Source organism: Helianthus annuus, chromosome 16 (genome assembly GCF_002127325.2).
Source record: "Helianthus annuus cultivar XRQ/B chromosome 16, HanXRQr2.0-SUNRISE, whole genome shotgun sequence".
Lineage (NCBI taxonomy): Eukaryota > Viridiplantae > Streptophyta > Magnoliopsida > Asterales > Asteraceae > Helianthus > Helianthus annuus.
This window is the reverse complement of record NC_035448.2, coordinates 53981340-54000061: the sequence shown is the minus strand read 5'-3', so window position 1 is coordinate 54000061 and position 18722 is coordinate 53981340. Positions and strand designations below refer to the sequence as shown.

Below are 18722 nucleotides of genomic sequence, written 5' to 3'. Positions count from 1 at the left end.
CTACTCATGGTGCGGGCGGTTAAACAATCCGCTCTACAGTTTATCGTCATCGATTTTATCCTGATTGGTTCGTAAGAGTCGACTCCCATGAGTCGCTGGCTGGGGTTAAGGATTCGATTGGAGTCAAATTGCTGTTGTTCGTCGTTGGTAACTAGGGTCGTTCAAATGCGAAAGCCGGTAAGGTACTACGTTTACCCTCTTGTCCATCGTTCTTGCAAGTTGACTGAGTAATACATGGTATGTCGCGAGAGTGTTGCAGAAGTGATCGCACTTCGGGATTTAAGACGTCAATACGTTAAGTTCCAGCAAACGAAGAAAAGTGAGAAAGGTATATACCAATCATTGTCGTTGCAACATCCACCCAAGGATGTTCGTACAAGCACCTAACATTCTACACAGTTCGCTAGGCGTTCAGATGGGTGTTCAGGTAATACTCGATAGCATCGAGGTTCGAAAGGATTCAGAGAGAGATGAAAAGGTCACGTTCAAGTAGGAGACAATCACTACCACGACTCCTATAGACTGTTGTATTTCACATCGATCACATAGCAGAACGGAACCCCTTTTTCACTTGTTAAGCCTCACTGGGACTCGCATGCACCCCACATTATTATTATTATTATTATGTGTGCACCCACAATAATACTACGATTTGCATGCTCATCTCAGTTCCTCCTAACTCATGTCAAATGGTTCCTCAAACTCGGGTAGCAAACAAAGAGCATCACAAAACAGGAGTCGTGAATGTGTAAGGAAACACCACACCATCAATCACATAACATATGCAAGTAGTACATGAATTCATACTGTTGTGCTAAGCATGCAGTCAAATGCAATATCATACGTAAGTGTTCACTAGTTATGCAGTACAATGAGTAAACGAGAGACGAACCTTGCAGTCTGGAGCTGAGTGTCATGGTCGATTTTCGTAGTTGTTCGGTTATAGTCCGGTTTTATAGAAACGTTTTAAAACCAAGTTCACTATAACCAGTGGCTCTGATACCAAATTGTCACACCCCCAAAATACCACATGCGGAAACCCCCGCGAGGCGTGTGACGTACCAGGATCCAAGCCACCAATCACATTGAACTCATAAATGTATTTAAATAAACTTTCACTCATTAACATAAGATGTTACAAATATTACATGTCATTCATTGTATACAGCGGAAGCATAATTCATTTGTTAAATATTTCGTAAACCATGTGTACGTAAACCATTAAGCTTGTATGGAGATTCTTTGTTTCTTGACCCATGACCACTCCAGCCTTCCAGACAGCAAGTTCCACAAGATATAACCCTATAAACCTGCAAGCATGCAGACAAGTGTGTCAGACGACGCTGGTGAGTTCAAAGTTTTGTTACCGCGTTTAATTACCAGATGTGTGTTTGTAACAGTTCAACGTTTTGTTTTGATGTTGTTATTACTCGATTACCGTATGTGGCGACTAGATGTGAATGCCCAACCCCAATGCCTCCATTTAGGCATTGGTCATGATGTCAAGGTATCAAACAACCTTGAATAGATGTAAGGGGTCTTATATGTACACGATGTGAATGCCCAACCCCAATGCCTCTAACTAGGCATTGGTCATGAAGTCCAGGTAATTAGTTCACGTCCGTCCTTTCGGCCCGGTGTGAGGGTGCCAAACCTAATAGCGCTATCAACTAAATACCTCGTTGCTTCTTCAGCAACACGGTAGATGTATGGGGTCTTACATGATTTATACTGTGTTCAATAACCAACATCCCAAATAAACAGTTTACCCAGTATTCCCTTTAGAAACGTTTACCAGATGTCCCAAACCACCGGGACGCATGCTTAGAAAAGTGCAGTGAACTCACCTTTGGTTTGCTCGGTAAGAATTAATTACACATATAACCACAGTGGTCAACCGAGCCCTATGTTATTACACATAACAGTCAGTTCCATATTTACTCAGACCACAAGCTTCACAATTAATGCACTTAATATTTGACAGTTTGATTCAATCCTATAACTCAGCCCAACAACATGTTATTTGCATTTACAATCCTATAATTACATATGTGTGGGGTTACCCATCGTCCCATGTTCAGTTTATTAGCTCAACCAGATATTAGTACTATTTTCTACATCTTGAATTATTTCAGCCAACTATGCTTCGGCCCACAACAGAATACATGTGCATATCCCAAATTCATTAATTGCTATGTGACATCATTATATAATAAAAATATGAAGTCAATAAGATTACTTATTCAAAATTGTCATGCTACAGTCTACAAAGCAAATGCTATATGTTCAAATACCTATTCGGCCCAATCAACATCTTAAACAACAGATTTGTCCTATATGTTCATTCATTCCTATAACACTACCTACAAACCGATGACACTAAGCATACAACCAATCATATACACATAATATTAAAATCCTTAGCACATAATCAACCAAAGGAAATAACAATTAACAACTATTAAGTTCAGTCTAATCTAGACATTTCTATTCTTTAAATAAATGCCATAAACCCTCATTGGACCTCCCTAGTTTACACTATTATCACATGTAAATGCCAAACCCACCACATAGATACCCACCATATATATTGTCCGATTCTTATCAATATATGTCTAACTATCCATGCAACACAAATAAACCCATTGTTCCCATCCCCTGGTGCGGCCCCAAATCTTCAAGTGAGGCCATCCCATACTTTTATCCGATTACATGTGGGCCTGATTAACAACCCAGTTTTTGTGTGACTAACCCTACATCATAATTTTTGTTTTAGACATAAATACCCTGGACATTTACAACCAACATAACAGTTAACATACTCTAAATCACTTATTCATTAGCATGCAATCTGTGTTATTATTTAACCGTTCGATATCGATAAAAACCGTTTATTCGCATCAGTTGTTACCATATCTCATACAGTTCAAACATGGATTCTATCTACTCTAGATCACACGAATTACATGATTATAACCACAATTCACGCATTATAATTTACACAGATTCGCACAAAGTCGGAAACGATCAATCAGAATTAAAACAAACACGCTTATACTAACCAAGCGACCGTGTGAGAGGGAGAGAGCCGAATCAAAAGAAGGAGAGCTTCGAGATCTACCGGCGACACCTTCGTGTCTCTGGCGGGTCGTGGTGCACCGTCAACGTGAAGAGAGATGTTGTCCAATGTTTGAAAGTCGAAGAATAGTTCCTGCCGTGATCCTCCGCTTATCCCGACGACTTCACTTGTTCCACCAATGATCCGGTAATGGGAGGGTGTTTATGGCGAGGATTGGTTTTGAAGGAGTTACAATTGATGGATGCTAGATGATGGAGCGAGGGGGGGAGGAACTGCCGACTTTGCATGAGGGACTAGGGTTAGCAAGTGATTAAAAAAAAAGAATGTTTACACGTTCTCATAAATGGCGCATACAAAGTAGAGTATTAGTGGGTTGGGCCGAGATCCAAGAGATGTATGTATGGCTTAGATTGGGCTAATCGGGCTCAGTTTCGTTGTGTAGTGTTTGACCCGGTTTCGTTGAATAACTAGTCAACATAATATACGAACAAGTTCGACTAATATATAAACAACTTCACACGATATTCAAGCAAGAGTTTTACATAGTGTGCATGAACTGTAACGATACCGGCTACGAGGTTGTGAAAGTAGGTAATGCTAGCCTTGAAAGTTCGGGTTGTCACATTTTCTCTGCTAGAAGAAATTTTTTACTGGATTCTGTTTCATCAGTCAGAGCTATGGAAGATGATTCAACTGGAATTGCTGCTTGTGTCAGCAACTTTAATCTGTCTGGCTTGGGTATGTTTAGTGGAGGACCCATGGGTTTTGGTACATTTGGTGGAGGACCCATGGGTTGCTTCTGCTTTTGTGGTGTTGATTTTTCTGGTTCTTTGGGTGGTTCTTGTTGAGAGATTTCTGGTTGTTTGGACTGTTGTTTAGAAATTTCCGGTCCTTTTGATGGTTCATCTTTTGGAATTGGAGCTTTCAGTTCATGCAAATCAATATTTGCTAGTTTGGCAACATTGTACTGCAACCTCTGTACTAACCATTGAACATTAGTAAGAGTTTGAGCATTTGTTTCTTCTTGTTTCTGCATTTTCTGAAACTCCAATTTGTCTTGATTCTTCTGTGTAGACCATTCCACCATCAATTTTTCAAGAGCCTCAGCCATGCTGCTGCTAGTTAGCTCTTAGGACTTGAATTTCTTCAAGAAATCCTCCCAGCACTTGAGCTTTCCCTTACATTTGCAACTTCAGCCATCTTTGTCTTGATTTCTTGAAGTTCTTTGAGAGCTTTCTCAAATTCTGATGACTTTTCTCTGCTTTCTGATGACTGCTGTAGTTTGCTAAGAGCTGCAGTGTTATCTTATATTTGTTTCTTCACAGTTTCTACAATTTTTGATAAAGCTTTAATATCAGATCTTTGGTTTCTGATCTCTTCCAGTATCAGATCAAGCTTTTCTTCTGTTGTTGTCTTTCCAGTGCAGACAACTGTGATGTCATCAAGCTCCTTGTGAAGTTGTTCTGTTGACATAGTTTGTTGTTGTTGGGTAACAAGAGGAACAACAGATGTTCCACCTCTAACACCAGCAGAAGACACACTTGCTGCTGTTTTACGGTTAGGAGGTTGGAAATATTCCCACTCTTCCATACCCTTACCAGAATATTGAAACTTATTCAAATCCGGGTTTTCCTCATATCCTTGAACCTTTTTAGATTCTCCATGAGTTGTTGAGAAACTCTTGTTTCTCTCATCCAGGTTTCCTTGATCAGTAGACTGATCTCCACCTGTTGCCACCTCATTCTCCTCCTCATTTTCTGATTCAGAGAATGAGTGTTTGGATTCACTCACAACTTGTTTTTCAGAAATAGTACTTCTATGTTCAATAATATAATCCCCATGAATTGATTCATCAGAATCACTATCAGAATCTTGAACAACATTAAATTTAGAGTATTGTGCACCTGTTTCTCCCATGTGTGAGGTTTCTGCATGATGCTCTTCTGCCAAAGGACTCATGTGTACATCTTCATCACCTTGTTGAGGTTCTAACTGAGCCTCCTGCTCTGTTTGTGGTGCACTTGATTCTTAGGCATCATGCTCCATTGGGGACACACTGTTAAAAACTTCTTTATTCTCTGGTTTCTTACTCAACATCTTTAGATATTCTACTCTGTAGGGTGAATCCTCTGGTATCAGATTCATCACACTTTCTGATAGAGCAGGCACATCAAAATCTGATTTCCAAGAGCCCACAGCAAACCATGGTCTCATCACCTCAGTACTCCATATATTTTCTGATGCAGGAATTTTCATATTCCTTTCAAAGAATGCATTAGAAATCATGATTGACAAAAATCTGGGAAAAGGTAGATGTGAATCTATCCTTCCCGTGTTGATCAAAATTGATATCCTAATCAGAGTAAATATTTCTGCTCCAAAATAAATGTTCATCCCTGTTATGATGCTGAACATGATTGTCAAAACATTCCTATTTATCTGATCTGTTCCCCTAATTTTTGATGATAAACGGTTGTTCAGAATCTCCATTAGCACTTGCCAGAAGGCAGGTAGCTTGTTTCTTTTAAATTCGCCAATCTTTGAGATCTTTACCTTGTATCCCATCACAGCATCAAGCTGTGCAAACTTATCATCTTTTGTAGGTGCTTCATCATAATTTTGGCCTATGGGAAACTCCAGACATTCTTCTCCGGTGTAATTGTAATGAAGATATCTTCCCATACGTGTGCTATAAGTTCGTTTGGATTTGAGAGTTTGAGTGTCTTCACCACTTGTTGTATAAGCTTTTCCGGTACATCTCTGGTATTTGTTAGGGCTTGAGCAATAGGACACCTTGTTAGAAATTCGATCAAAATTTGGCACTTCGCATCGTATTCTTCTATGTCAGTGTTCATGGCTTCATTGTTGGTTTTTAAGGGTAGAAACACTGCTTCAGTGATCAATTGAACAGAGTCTTCAACTGATGGCATGTTGATGTTGATTGCAGCCATGGTGAATTGAGTTTTTTGCTTCGAAAAAGGGTTTTTAGGGTTTTTTCTTTTGAGGAAGGAGGTTGGAGGTGGAATTCTCTGCTTGTGAAAGATGCATTTATAGTGTTTTGAGACAGAGATCTTTGAGTGTTTTTCGTGGGTTGTTTGTATTTAAGGTGGTTTATGACACCTTAATGATGTTTTAATCCGTTAAGGAAACAACCGTTTTACAAAACCCTTGGTATATCTCCTAAAATTTTAATACAAATCTTTTATTGAAAATCGGAGATTTCAAGGATTTAATAGATAAACACTAATATCCAACTTGCACCTTTTCTTCCTGTGGGACCCTTATGTTGTAAAAGGGTCCAATAAAAACCTTTTTGAAACTGACTTGGTTCCCAACAAGTCCTTGTGATGATGTGTATCAGAAAATCTTTGAATAAAACTTTTGAGCGTTGGATTTTCTCTATACTTCATCAGAATTCATTGGATTCAAATTTAGAGATTGAATCATCATTATTTTTTTTTTTTTTTTGAGATAAGAGGGAATAAGTAAGGTTTTGAAGATGTTACTTACATAGCATTTCTGAACTTCAAATCTTTGCTCTTGATCTTCAAGAAATGTTTGTTGTGAAAAAGTTCACATCAATTTAACATTATTGTTTCTATCTTTTGAAGATTAATTAACAAGAAAAATATTGATCCTTGACAGAAACTTTTATGAATCTTTTTCTACTTTGTCACAAGTTTCTTTGAATTTGGTTTTAAGCAATGTTAACTGATATTACTTCTCATTTTCTGTTGATTTATCAGTCTTTCTGGTTATCTTAAAACTTTTATGATGTTTTATTAGTTTTTCTGATGTTTTATCAGTTTTTCTGATGTTTTATCAGATTTTCTGATGAAGCATCAGATTTTCTGATGTTTCATCAGATCCATTAGATTTTCTGATTTTTATCAGATCTCTTTATACTTCATCAGATTTTTGATGATTTTATCAGATATGCCATTTTACTTCCCCCTAGATCTATTGTGATGTTTTTTTTTAAAACAAAGCAAATATATACTTTTTAAACAACTAAAAAACAACAAACAAACTAATCACTATAGAAACTGTTAACATACAACCACAAATAGGTTTTGTGTCCACTGTTATTAGGTGATGGAACTAGGGAGGGGACATTCATGTTTTCTTGTGAAACAACCTGGGTCCTTGGGTACCAGCTTCTTACTCCTCCAAAGTCCAACTGGCTTGTTATCACCTTGGTCACAAAACGAGGATAGATCAAAAAAGGTTGACGAGTGTGCATGTTTGCTTCCAAATCTCTCATGAGAAACTTGGAGAAGTTGTAAGGTTTCTCTTGTACAACTGCATGTACTACCTCCATCATCCTGTAAGACAGCTCATTGAAGTGTCCAGTCTTCTTTGAGAAGCAAACACTGAGGTGTGTTACCAAATACTGGAATGGTTGAATGAAACCAGATTTGCTGATCTGCCTCGAAACATTGGGTGTGCAATAACCCATGTCCTTCAGGGTTTCTTCCAGTATTTCCCTTGGGTAGAAGGTGGTGTCTGGGTCATCAGTCAACTGGAGGGCATCTCTAAGAGTTTCCTCCTTTAGAATGATTGTCATGTTCATCACCTTGCTTTGTATCCATATGCTGGTGCCTCTGTAAACGGTTTCTGCATTCCACCAAAACTCTTGAAGGAGTGCAGGGTAGATTGTGATATGTGTTGATATAGCATGGCCTAAAGGACTTCACTTTAACATGTTGTACACAATCTGCAATCCTCCCATGCAGGACCTTCCAGTTTTGACCTTAATCTAAGGTTATGCGTGTCGTGAAGAATGAGAGGAAAGTGCTCGGTTTTGATTTCTTTTGCCATTTAAGGTTTTTGAAAGTGAAAATTTTCTGAAAAAGTTTTGAAGTGGAGGTTGTTGTGATGAAGAAAGTCTTCAAGAGTTGTTAATATTTATAGATGAAAGTGATAGTTAGTCATAAATGGTATTAACAACTCAAGATTTTCTTTTTCCTTTTCTTTCTCTTCATTTAAGATGATATCTGGTTCAGAGGATATATGGCAGAGTTTTAAGCCCCCGTTTGGGAGTAGCATTGAATAACTAGGCGGCTACTTTTATAGCCCCTAATCATTTTTAAGCCCCCGTGTCTCTCTATTCTTTTAGGAAAGATGACGTTGCATGCATTGGAAGTAGAAGAAAAATCAATTTTCTATAAAAATTTTACCGGTGATGGTTGATTTTCCCTATGGTGGCTTTGAATTTATCTTAATGTAAGTGACTTTCCCCCTTTTTGATTTTTTTTAATTTAAACAAGGAGAAAAAAATTCAAAAATAGATTATCTACAGTTATGTGTTTATACAAATATGAGATGAATAAAGATGGTGAAATTCATGAAATTTTCTGATAATCAGAGGTGTTTCTGATGTTTTAACAAATTTTCTGATGTGTTATCAGAATTTCTGATGATTCATCAGATTTTCTGATGAATCAACAGATTTTCTGGTTAATTATCAGATTTTTGATTCTTTGATCATTAGAATTTTTGTTTGCACCTTGATTATCATCAGTTTGGTTTTCAGTTTGTGACTTATTGTTTTCTGAAACATCTACATCTTTTATATTAACCATGCCAAGTTTGCTAATTAGGAAATTGTGTCTCTTTTCATGAAGAGGTTTTGTAAAAATGTCAGCAATTTGGTTTTCTGTTGGAACAAAGTACATCTCTATGTTACCTTTTTCAACATGATCCTTTATGAAGTGATATCTGACATCTATGTGCTTGGTTCTAGAGTGATGAACTGGATTCTTTGTAATTGCAATTGCACTCTTTGAATCACATAGAATGGGTATCTTTGTCAGATTTACTCCATAATCCTCTAGCTGAGTTTGCATCCATAACACTTGTGAACAGCAACTTGCTGCTGCTACATATTCAGATTCAGCTGTTGATGTTGCAACACAGTTTTGTTTCTTACTTTCCCAACAAACCAACTTTTCTCCCAAGATTTGACATGCACCAGATGTGCTCTTTTGTCAATCTTGCATCCTGCATAATCTGCATCTGTGTATGCAATTAGTTCAAGATTTGTATCTTTAGGATACCAGAGACCAAGTTCTGATGTGCCCTTTAGATATTTAAAAACCCTTTTTACTGTTTTTAGGTGAGATTCCTTAGGATTGCATTGATATCTTGCCAGAAAACATGTAGCAAACATAATATCTGGTCTGCTTGCAGTTAAGTATAACAATGATCCTATCATACCCCTATAGGTTTTAATATCTACACGTGTTCCTTCTTTATCATAATCAAGTTTGTTCCCTGTTGCCATGGGAGTTTTTGAAATTGAGCTGTTTTCAAGTGAGTATTTGTTCAAAATTGTTTTTACAAACTTAGATTGACTCAAAAATATTCCATCATTTCTTTGTTTGACTTGTAAACCTAAGAAAAAGGTTAAGTCACCCATCATGCTCATCTCAAAGTGGCTGGTCATTAATTTTTGAAACTTTTTGCAAAACTTTTCTTTTGTTGATCCAAATATAATGTCATCAACATAAATTTGGACTAACAAAGTGTGACCTTTGTATGTTTTAAGAAAAAGTGTTGTATCAATAGTACCTTTTGTGAAGCCAGAATTGATAAGAAGTTTGAAAGTGTTTCATACCATGCTCTAGGAGCTTGCTTCAAACCATACAAGGCTTTAATCCGCACTTGGGTTGAATCATCATCTAGTCATCTAGTGAGAGAGAAAGAGAGCATATGAATTTGAAATGTGAGGGTTTGGAGATGTGAATTTGATACAGTTCGTAGAGAGAGAGAGAGAGAGGATATAGAGAGTGAAATCAATTTGAAATCTGAGGGTTTGGAGGGATGTAATAATGGAGCTCATTTTCTAATTTGAAATTTGAAATGTGAGGGTTTGGAGGGATGTAATAATGGAGCTCATTTTAATTGATAGATTTATGACATCATTTTATTGATATATTTATGACATTATCAGATCCTATGTGGCATGCCTCTATGATTGACAAGTACCCAAATTTACATCATCCTTACTTCTCCTTTTATAGATAAGACCATGGGGTATGGTGGGGCTTGGGTTGGGGCTTGGGTTGGGGCATTGGTTGACACGTGGAATGGGAGCTCCCCCACCACTCAAACCCACGCCCATGGGGTATGGTGGGGCTTGGGTTTGGGGCATGAGTTTGGTTTGGCCATTGAGAGCCTGCCATGTCACTTACTAGCCCGCCCCACGCCCGGCTTCAAACCCACGCCAATGCACGCCCAAAACCCACGTCCAACCCAAGCCCCCGGGGTGGTGGCTTGGGCGTTTTCAGCCAACACACGCCCCAACCCAAGCCCCATATCCCATGGCCTAAGTAGATAGATTAGTGGGTAATTTAATTACCACCCTAACAAGTTAGACAGAGAGTTGAGAGGTAGGAGAGTTAGCGTTTCAATTTGCACCATGAACATTATTTTTGTTTTAGTTTTCTAAAGCCAAATTTTAAAAAATAATAAAAATAAAAGAGGTTTAGAATCAATGGTTTTTATTAGGGCCTTAATCACCTTGGTTGGCATGTTAAATTGTGTGATCCAAACACGACCTAGCTATATCTATATCTGTGTTTAACACGATTAAAAACACATAAAACATGAACACGACCCGTCTAACCCCTTCGTCTAAATGTGTCAAAGGAGTTGACGAGTGGTGATCCAACTATCCACACTTTAATCCTTTTTATGGATTGTAAAAATGGATAATTGACAGGTTGACCTGTTTAATTAAATAGGTTAACAAATCAACCCAAACACAACCCATTTTATTAAACAGGTCAATCAGACACGCCTCGTCTATAAAACAAGTTGGACACAATTTAAAACCTAATTGTTTTCATATTTTTTGTGTCAAAATTGGCATGCATAGATTTTATTACAAGAACTCATGTTATATAGCTGATGAGTTGATTGTATATCTCAAAACACAAAAACATGTCAACATCCCAACAAGATCCTTCCCATGAACCCGAATGGTTGCTAGTAGTAAGAATACACAAAGATGGCCGATGTGAAAGACTCGTCGGAACGGACACCACCCCTGCCGGAACCGATCCCATCACAGGCGTCCGGTCAAAAGACGTTATCATCTCACTCAAATCCAACATTTTTGTAAGAATTTACATCCCCAAGACCACACCCACAAATCACAAACTCCCAACTCTCATTTACTATCACGGCGGCGGATTTTTAACAGAATCCGCCGCCTCTCCCACCTACCACCCGACACTTAACCTAATCACAGCCGAATCCAACGTTGTTGTCGTGTCAGTAAACTACAGGCTGGCGCCGGAATATCCTATACCAATCCCGTACGAGGATTCATGGGAAGCAATCAAGTGGGTGGCTACTCATGCAAAAGAACATGGTCCCGAGTCATGGTTAAATGACCATGCAGACCTTTGTAACGTGTTCTTTATTGGAGACAGTTCAGGGGCCAACATAGCCCACAACATGGCTATCCGGTTCGGGTTGAGCCCGATTAAGGGTATTAACCTCAATGGGATTATTCTACTCCACCCATTTTTCGCAGGAAAAACGCTAACTGAACATGTGCCTAAGGAGTTGATAGAGTTGTTGGAGCGGTTGTGGAAGTTGGCAAATAGGCCTGGAGTCGGGCTAGATGACCCGTTGATTAATCCAGGGATGGACCCGCGGGTTTCGGGTTTGGGGTGTTCTAGGATACTTGTTTGTGTTGGTGAGAAGGATAGGTTTAGGGCTAGGGGTCTTAATTACAAGAAGGTGATGGAGAAGAGTGGATGGAAAGGGAAAGTGGATGTGATGGAGAGCCAAGGGGAGGGGCATGTGTTCTTTTTGTATGATACTTCAAGTGAGAATGCTTGTGCGTTACGCAATAGGATTTGTACGTTTATCAACCCAATTCGTAGCAAAGTTTGAACATGTATGTCGAGTACTCGAGTCACATTTGGTATGTTCATAGGCGTTGCGCGGTTGCATCTATTGTGCAACTTAATAAAAGAATGTATCTTGTTAACAATGCAACTTAATAAAAGAATGTATTTTGTTAACAATTTTTATGTATATTGTATAGGGTGGTTCTCATTTAGAGAATGATACCTTTTTTTCCTATGATAAATGATCCAACTTTCAAAACCATTCATTATTGAAATTAATTTGTCACCCATTTAATTAGAGCTTACATGTTTATGTTCCATTTATCTTTAAATATTGGTATTCAGGTGATTATATATTGTCTTATGAAGTAATTATCGTTGCGTGTGGATTGCAATATGATATAAGCAATATACGTTATTTTAAGTTTTTGATAATTAAAGAGCTTTTTTTTCTTTAGTTTTTAAAGACTTTTCTTCGTTGTTATCTTTTTCAAAAAGATTTTTTTGTTGAGCCATGTTGCTAGTTAATCAGGCTTTATATGGTATGGTGTTAAGGTTCCGGTGAATAGCTCAAATCTTGTAAAGTGCATGTATAAAAGTATTTAGGAGTTATGAGTAGATTAGTTTGCCATTCAAAAGAAAATTGGTTATCAAATATAACCGGATTACATTCACGAACAACACTAGCGTCATTAGTTCAAGTATTATCATTACCATAGTTGTCTAAACATGAGGTCTATAAAGTGCCTTCGCAATAGATCCTCTCATCAGCCGTAACCCACTTTCCTATAGGTCGCCTCATCTTGTATTTTTTTAACGGCTAATACACCCATCTTACCTTTTGTGAGGCTTGAACCCCAAACTATGCTAGGAAACACCAACACCCATACAATGATACGAGCGCACCACAAGGGTGGGGCTGCCTCATCTTGTATTTAATTAATTACATTTTGTTATGTTCGAATGGTAAAGATGGAATTTTTTTTGTTACCACATCGAACCCTGTTACGTTATGGTTGAATCTTAATGATATTGGGCTTAATTGCTAAGGTTGAAGTCAAGAAAGCAAGGCTAGAGCGAGTAGATAAGATTATAGATATAAATACTAACATTAGGATCAAATAATTTCCCAAAAGGTCTAGTTAGAAAAATTATTTACCTAAATGGTTATTTTAAAAAATATTTACCAAAATAGATTTTTGTAAACTAACTTTTTCTCATTTCTAATCTTATTGGGTAAAGTATTTTTCTTTTCAAAAATATGTTATTTAACATGAGTTAAAAGAAAAAAATTATAGTTAAATAAAAAACAGGTCGTAAGACTTTGAAAAAGTTTTTAAATGTAATTTGAATTATTTTATTAATATGAATATATCCTTTTAACTATTTTTCAAGAACGGTGTCTTTATTCTTTCTTAAATATTTTTTAAACTTACATAACAATATTTTTCATAACTGTTTGTCATTAATTTTTTTAAAATGTTACACATATCATTCAATTTACGGGTGTTAAAGGGTCATGTTTTCGGCGCGAAACAGACTCAGCCAAGTAAATTGTTGACATAAAACACATATCAATAAGTCAAATAAAAAATGGATTAAACGGGTCAACCTATGAACTAGTCGGACTGACACGAAACTGACCAGTTAGCTAATATGTTCGTAAGTCCATCTGAAACTAACGTTACTATAATAAACCAAACTCGCGAATTTTGCGTTTGGTTTGTGTCTTATCACAAATTCGAACCCTTATCTTTAATGTTTTAATTATTTTTAGAAAAAATTTAATACTTTACATAATAAAAAACTACATCTTGATTTTACAAAAATAAAAATATGATATCGTATGCAGTTAAATAAAGATAAAAGATGCTATTCTTTGGAACTTAAAAATAAAAATATGATATGGTTAGCAGTTATAAAAGCTAAAAGATGATATTAAATCAATCATTTGTAACTCATATTATTTGATCGTGCTATTTCATAAAATTGTCTTAGAAAGTACATATTTTAAATTATTTAAAAATGTATTTAAAAGTTAGATACAATTTTTTTTTGAAAATATGTTAATAAAGTATTTTTAAGAAAACTAATAGAATATTTATAAAAGAATATAAACTTTTTTTATTAAAAAAAAACTTTAATAAAAGCAAAAGAAAACGTTTATATTAAAAAGAAATTAAAAACCTTTTTATAAAATTTCATCATCCAACAATATGTTTTTAGTTTTATTTAAAACTTATTTTTTTACTCTTGTTAAGGAACATTGCTTTAAATAGAATACTTTATCCAATAACATTAAGAGTGACAAAAATTAAGTTTTTAAAAAACACTTATTTTGGTCAAATATTTTTTAAAGTACCCATTTAGGTAAATAATATTTTCAACTACATCTCTTTGGAAAAAAAAAAAAAAAACGCTATAAAGGACAACATAAATAAGAAGAGTAAGAAGTATTATAGTCTAGTGATACCAATGAGGTTGTGGTTTATTGGCAAAGGCAAAGCCTTTAAACACTTTGGGAGGTGGAGGTCTTCGTTTCAAGTTCCACAGACGACAGGAATAAAAGAAATTTGCCGTTCAAAAAAATATTATAGTCCATTGATTTTAGATTTGGAGGGTTGAGAATAATTTCGTGTAAAGGAAAATAATGGAAGAACATAAAAGTAATCTCATATTTATTAATTTTCTCTCTCCACATACAAGGCACATGTCAATTCCCCAATCAATTTAAAACGTCCATAAATTTTTCATACGACATTTGTTTTTAAAAGATTTCACCATAATAACGAGAGTTTTTTTATCTTTAGTACGAGTATAATATTGTTATATAACAATAAAATAAAAAAAATCATTTTTACTGGTTTTTCTTTGTATTGTGTTAAAGATTCTAGTCATTGTGTCTTTTAACTGGGTTTTGGTCCTTAGGTTTTTTACAAAGGTTTCTATACATTGTGTTGTTATCAAAACTTATAACAAAGTGTTAATTTAGGTTATGTCCATTGCCTTTTTATTAGAACCTATAACACAATGTATGACATAATGAAGATAGTGTTATATTTGGGTTTTTAATACATTGTATTATAGGTTCTAGTCATTGTTTTTATTATGCTATCATTGTGTTTTAATCTATTGTCTATTGTGTTTTATGTTTTGTTGCGCATTGTGTTTTTGTCTGGTGTCCATTGTGTCTTTTATTTGTTGTCATCAATTGTGTTTTTAGTTTGATACTCATTGAGTTAAGTCTGTTGTCAATTGTGTCTTTTATCTGTTGTTATCGATTGTGTTTTTGGTCTATTTTCAATTGTGTTTTTAGTTTGATACTCATTGTGTTTTACATTATGTCAATTGTGTAATACGCAACTGGGTTTTCGATTTTTTTTAAAGTATAACAATAGGGTACTCATATTAAAGATAAAAAACGCTCGATATTATGGTATAATATTTGAAGAAACAAATGACGTATAAAAAAGTTACGGCCATTTAAAAATGAAGGGGGAATAACATGCGACTTGCGTGTGCATAATCTTTTTATTCTCTTTGACAAAATTACCCTTCCCACTTGAATTTTTTAGACACTTGTCACTTTATGGTGACTTCTTACATTTCTTACTTTTAAATTACTTTGTATTATAACTCAACCCATAAATACTAATGACATTATAAATTATAACAATTGCATTTGAAGCACCACTTGTCCCACGTTGGGCGCCAAATTGTTTTGGTAAAAAATCAGATCAACGTTAATGTAACCAAATTTGTAAAGTGAGGTATATTGCTTGGGTGATGAACAATGATAAAATGAATGCTAGATTAATAAGGTAATCAAACACAAAGATTTATACGAGGAAAAACCCTTGATCACTAGTAGATCGTCGGCATAAAAACCTCGGATAGTGAAAACTATCACTATCAGCTATATTGCATAATTGAAAAGTGTTTACAACTTCGGATATTGATCAAGTGTTTTACAACATAAAGCTATGAGTGTTGTGAGAGTTCTGGTTCGTAATGTGTATGTGAGAGTGCGAATTGTCCCTAATAACACTTGATCAACCCTTTTTGAATAAGCCTAACAACTACGTCCGATAATCTTGATAGACCACGTTCAAGCCTCATGACCATTTGTGGAAATAGCACGTGCAACATCTTGATCGATTTATTCTCAAGATTCCAACTAAGAATCAGTCCACTTCGTTAATAACTTGCGCATGAATATTAAACACTATAAAAAAAGCAACATAACTATGCATATATGTGTAGTAATATTAGCTATGGGAGTTTTCCAAAAAAAAATAGAAATTTTCATTTTTAACCCTAAAGTTTTAATGTTTGACAATTTAAGTATAAACTTTTAATCTTTGTTTCTTTTTTAACCCTAAAGTTTTAATCTTTGACAATATATCCTAAAGTTTTATTCTTTGAAAATTTAAGTTTAAAATTTTTAATCTTTGTTTCCTTTTTAACCCTAAAGATTTAATCTTTGACAATTTAAGTTTAAAGTTTTAATATATGGTAATTTAACCCCTTTGATTAATTTGATTTTTTACTTCTAATTCAAAAGTTTTCATCTTTTGCGATTTAACCACTTTGATTTTTTTTACTTATGTGTTGTAATCTTGGCTTTGGGGGTTTTTCAAAGAAAAATGGTTATGCATATGGTTGTTGTAACCTTGGCTTTAAGGGTTTTTCAAAAAAGAAAAATTTGATTTTTTTACTTTTCACCCAAAAGTGTTTCATAATTTTTTTACTTATGTGTTGTAATCTTGGCTTTGGAGGTTTTTCAAAGAAAAAATGGTTATGCATATGGTTGTTGTAACCTTGGCTTTAAGGGTTTTTCAAAAAAAAATTTTTGATTTTTTTACTTTTCACCCAAAAGTGTTTCATAAATTACTTTTAAACCAAAACTATTTGTTTTTTTTTTTTTACTTTTAACACAAAACTTTTTTTCTTTTGCAATCTATCTTCACAATTTTTTTACTTTCAACTTTGGTCCTTTATAGTTTTCATTTTCCACAAATTTTTCGCTTTATGCTTCGTTCAAAATTTTGTGACTTAACACATCGCAACGTGCATCTTTGGTTTAGTGTTTTTACGTTTCATTCTAAATTTTGCGAGTTAACACGACGCAACGTGCGTGTGTGGGTGAACGTTTTTACATCGTCTATTTTTTTCCTGTTTGACAGGTTCAACATAACGTGCGCGTCCTAAATCGACTTAGTTATAACTAAAGAATTCTCGCCGCATTGCGGCGGGTCGTAATTCTAGTTAGAAAATATTGAGAACAATTGTTAGAAACCACAAGTAATAATAAGGATCCTTGATCCTCTAAGCCTCTACACTATCCGCTAAAGATAACTATCTAGATAACACCTCAGAATGTATATCCATAATTATAAAAACCTATACCCTAACAAATAATATATTCCAATCTGATAAATAACTAGGTTTTTTACCCGCCGCGCGTTGCGGCGGCACCCACTCGTTTTCGAACTAAATTTACGTAGAAGCGTAGAGCAATCCAAATTCATACCGTTGAATGAAAATTGTATTATATCTGACTCGACTTGTTTCTAAACAAAATTTACGACAAAACAAAGTGCAACTCAAAACGTACATAAAAACAAAACTTTATATTGTTGACTCGCCTTGTTTCCAAACAAAAATTACATTAAAGTGTATTAAAAAAAACTTTTCGAGTACATCAATTATGAAATAGTTTTGAATAAGGATGAAAACAAAAAAGTAATAAAAAAAACATGTAATCACCAAAAACACATTAGGAAAAAAAAGCAAGTTAAAAACCCAATTAAGTTTCAATTAATAGCATATAGTAAACCAATTTGTCATATTATCCACTTTCCCAAGAGTAAGACAAAAGAAATTAATAACATATAAGACAAAAGAAAATGAAAGTAGGGTTAGTGGCATGTAGCCACCGACATTTCTCTTTAATATATATATATATTTTTGAAACGACATTTCTCTTTAATATATATATAATTGTAACTAATACAATACTTTTGGTCATATATGCAAATGTAACTTTTTAAAATTTGATCAAAACATACAACATTAACATATCTAAAATCGAAACAATTTCCTTACTATGCACTTTGCCTTTCATTTATCTAATTAAATATAACAAGTAAGGGCACGTTTGGCTAAGCTTTTTGAAACAACTTATTAAGTTTTTGAAAAGTTATAAGCTCTAAAATGATGTTTGATAATGAGCGTGTATGTGAGGGGGAAAAAGTCAATAAGTCACTCCGTACTGACTTTTCAAAAAAGCCAATAAGTCAATAAGTTGTTTCAAAAAGCTTAGCCAAACATGCCCTAAAAAAACCAAGATCAAAATCAAAAACAAAAAGTTGGGGGGCTCGGAGTTGATGGAAATCGTAGCTGCAAGCAATCCATGCCATGCCACTTTAATCATTATTCAACTAAAATTTTCAACTCATCACTGCCAAATTCGTCGGAAACTTCACCGGTACCTCAACAAAGCAGTTAGCAAAAACAACAAGATCAAACCGAACCCGGCATCGGACGGTGTCACCAACCTCGAATTTTAAACCCAAAATGATTTAGCCACATCAAAGCCATAGGAAAAGCCACCGACACAAAGATATGGTTGTAGATTAACCGCCAAAACATGGTGCCACGGTGTGAAGGGCTTTTAAAGCAAAAATTATGTATGCACGACAACGACTACGTGAACACTGGTGGCAATGTACGATATTAACACAGCGGAGGTCTCTAGAGAGGAGGAGAGTGCA

The 18722-nt window shown here is 35.2% G+C and overlaps 1 protein-coding gene across 1 annotated transcript; it reads left to right on the top strand.

The window, feature by feature from the left end:
• The first annotated feature begins 11026 nt into the window (after nt 1-11026).
• On the top strand, nt 11027-12127 carry LOC110915977 (probable carboxylesterase 12). The gene has a single exon (XM_022160727.2). It carries the CDS (start codon nt 11027-11029, stop codon nt 11987-11989), a length of 963 nt encoding a protein of 320 aa, XP_022016419.1. The 3' UTR covers nt 11990-12127.
• The last annotated feature ends 6595 nt before the right edge of the window (nt 12128-18722 follow it).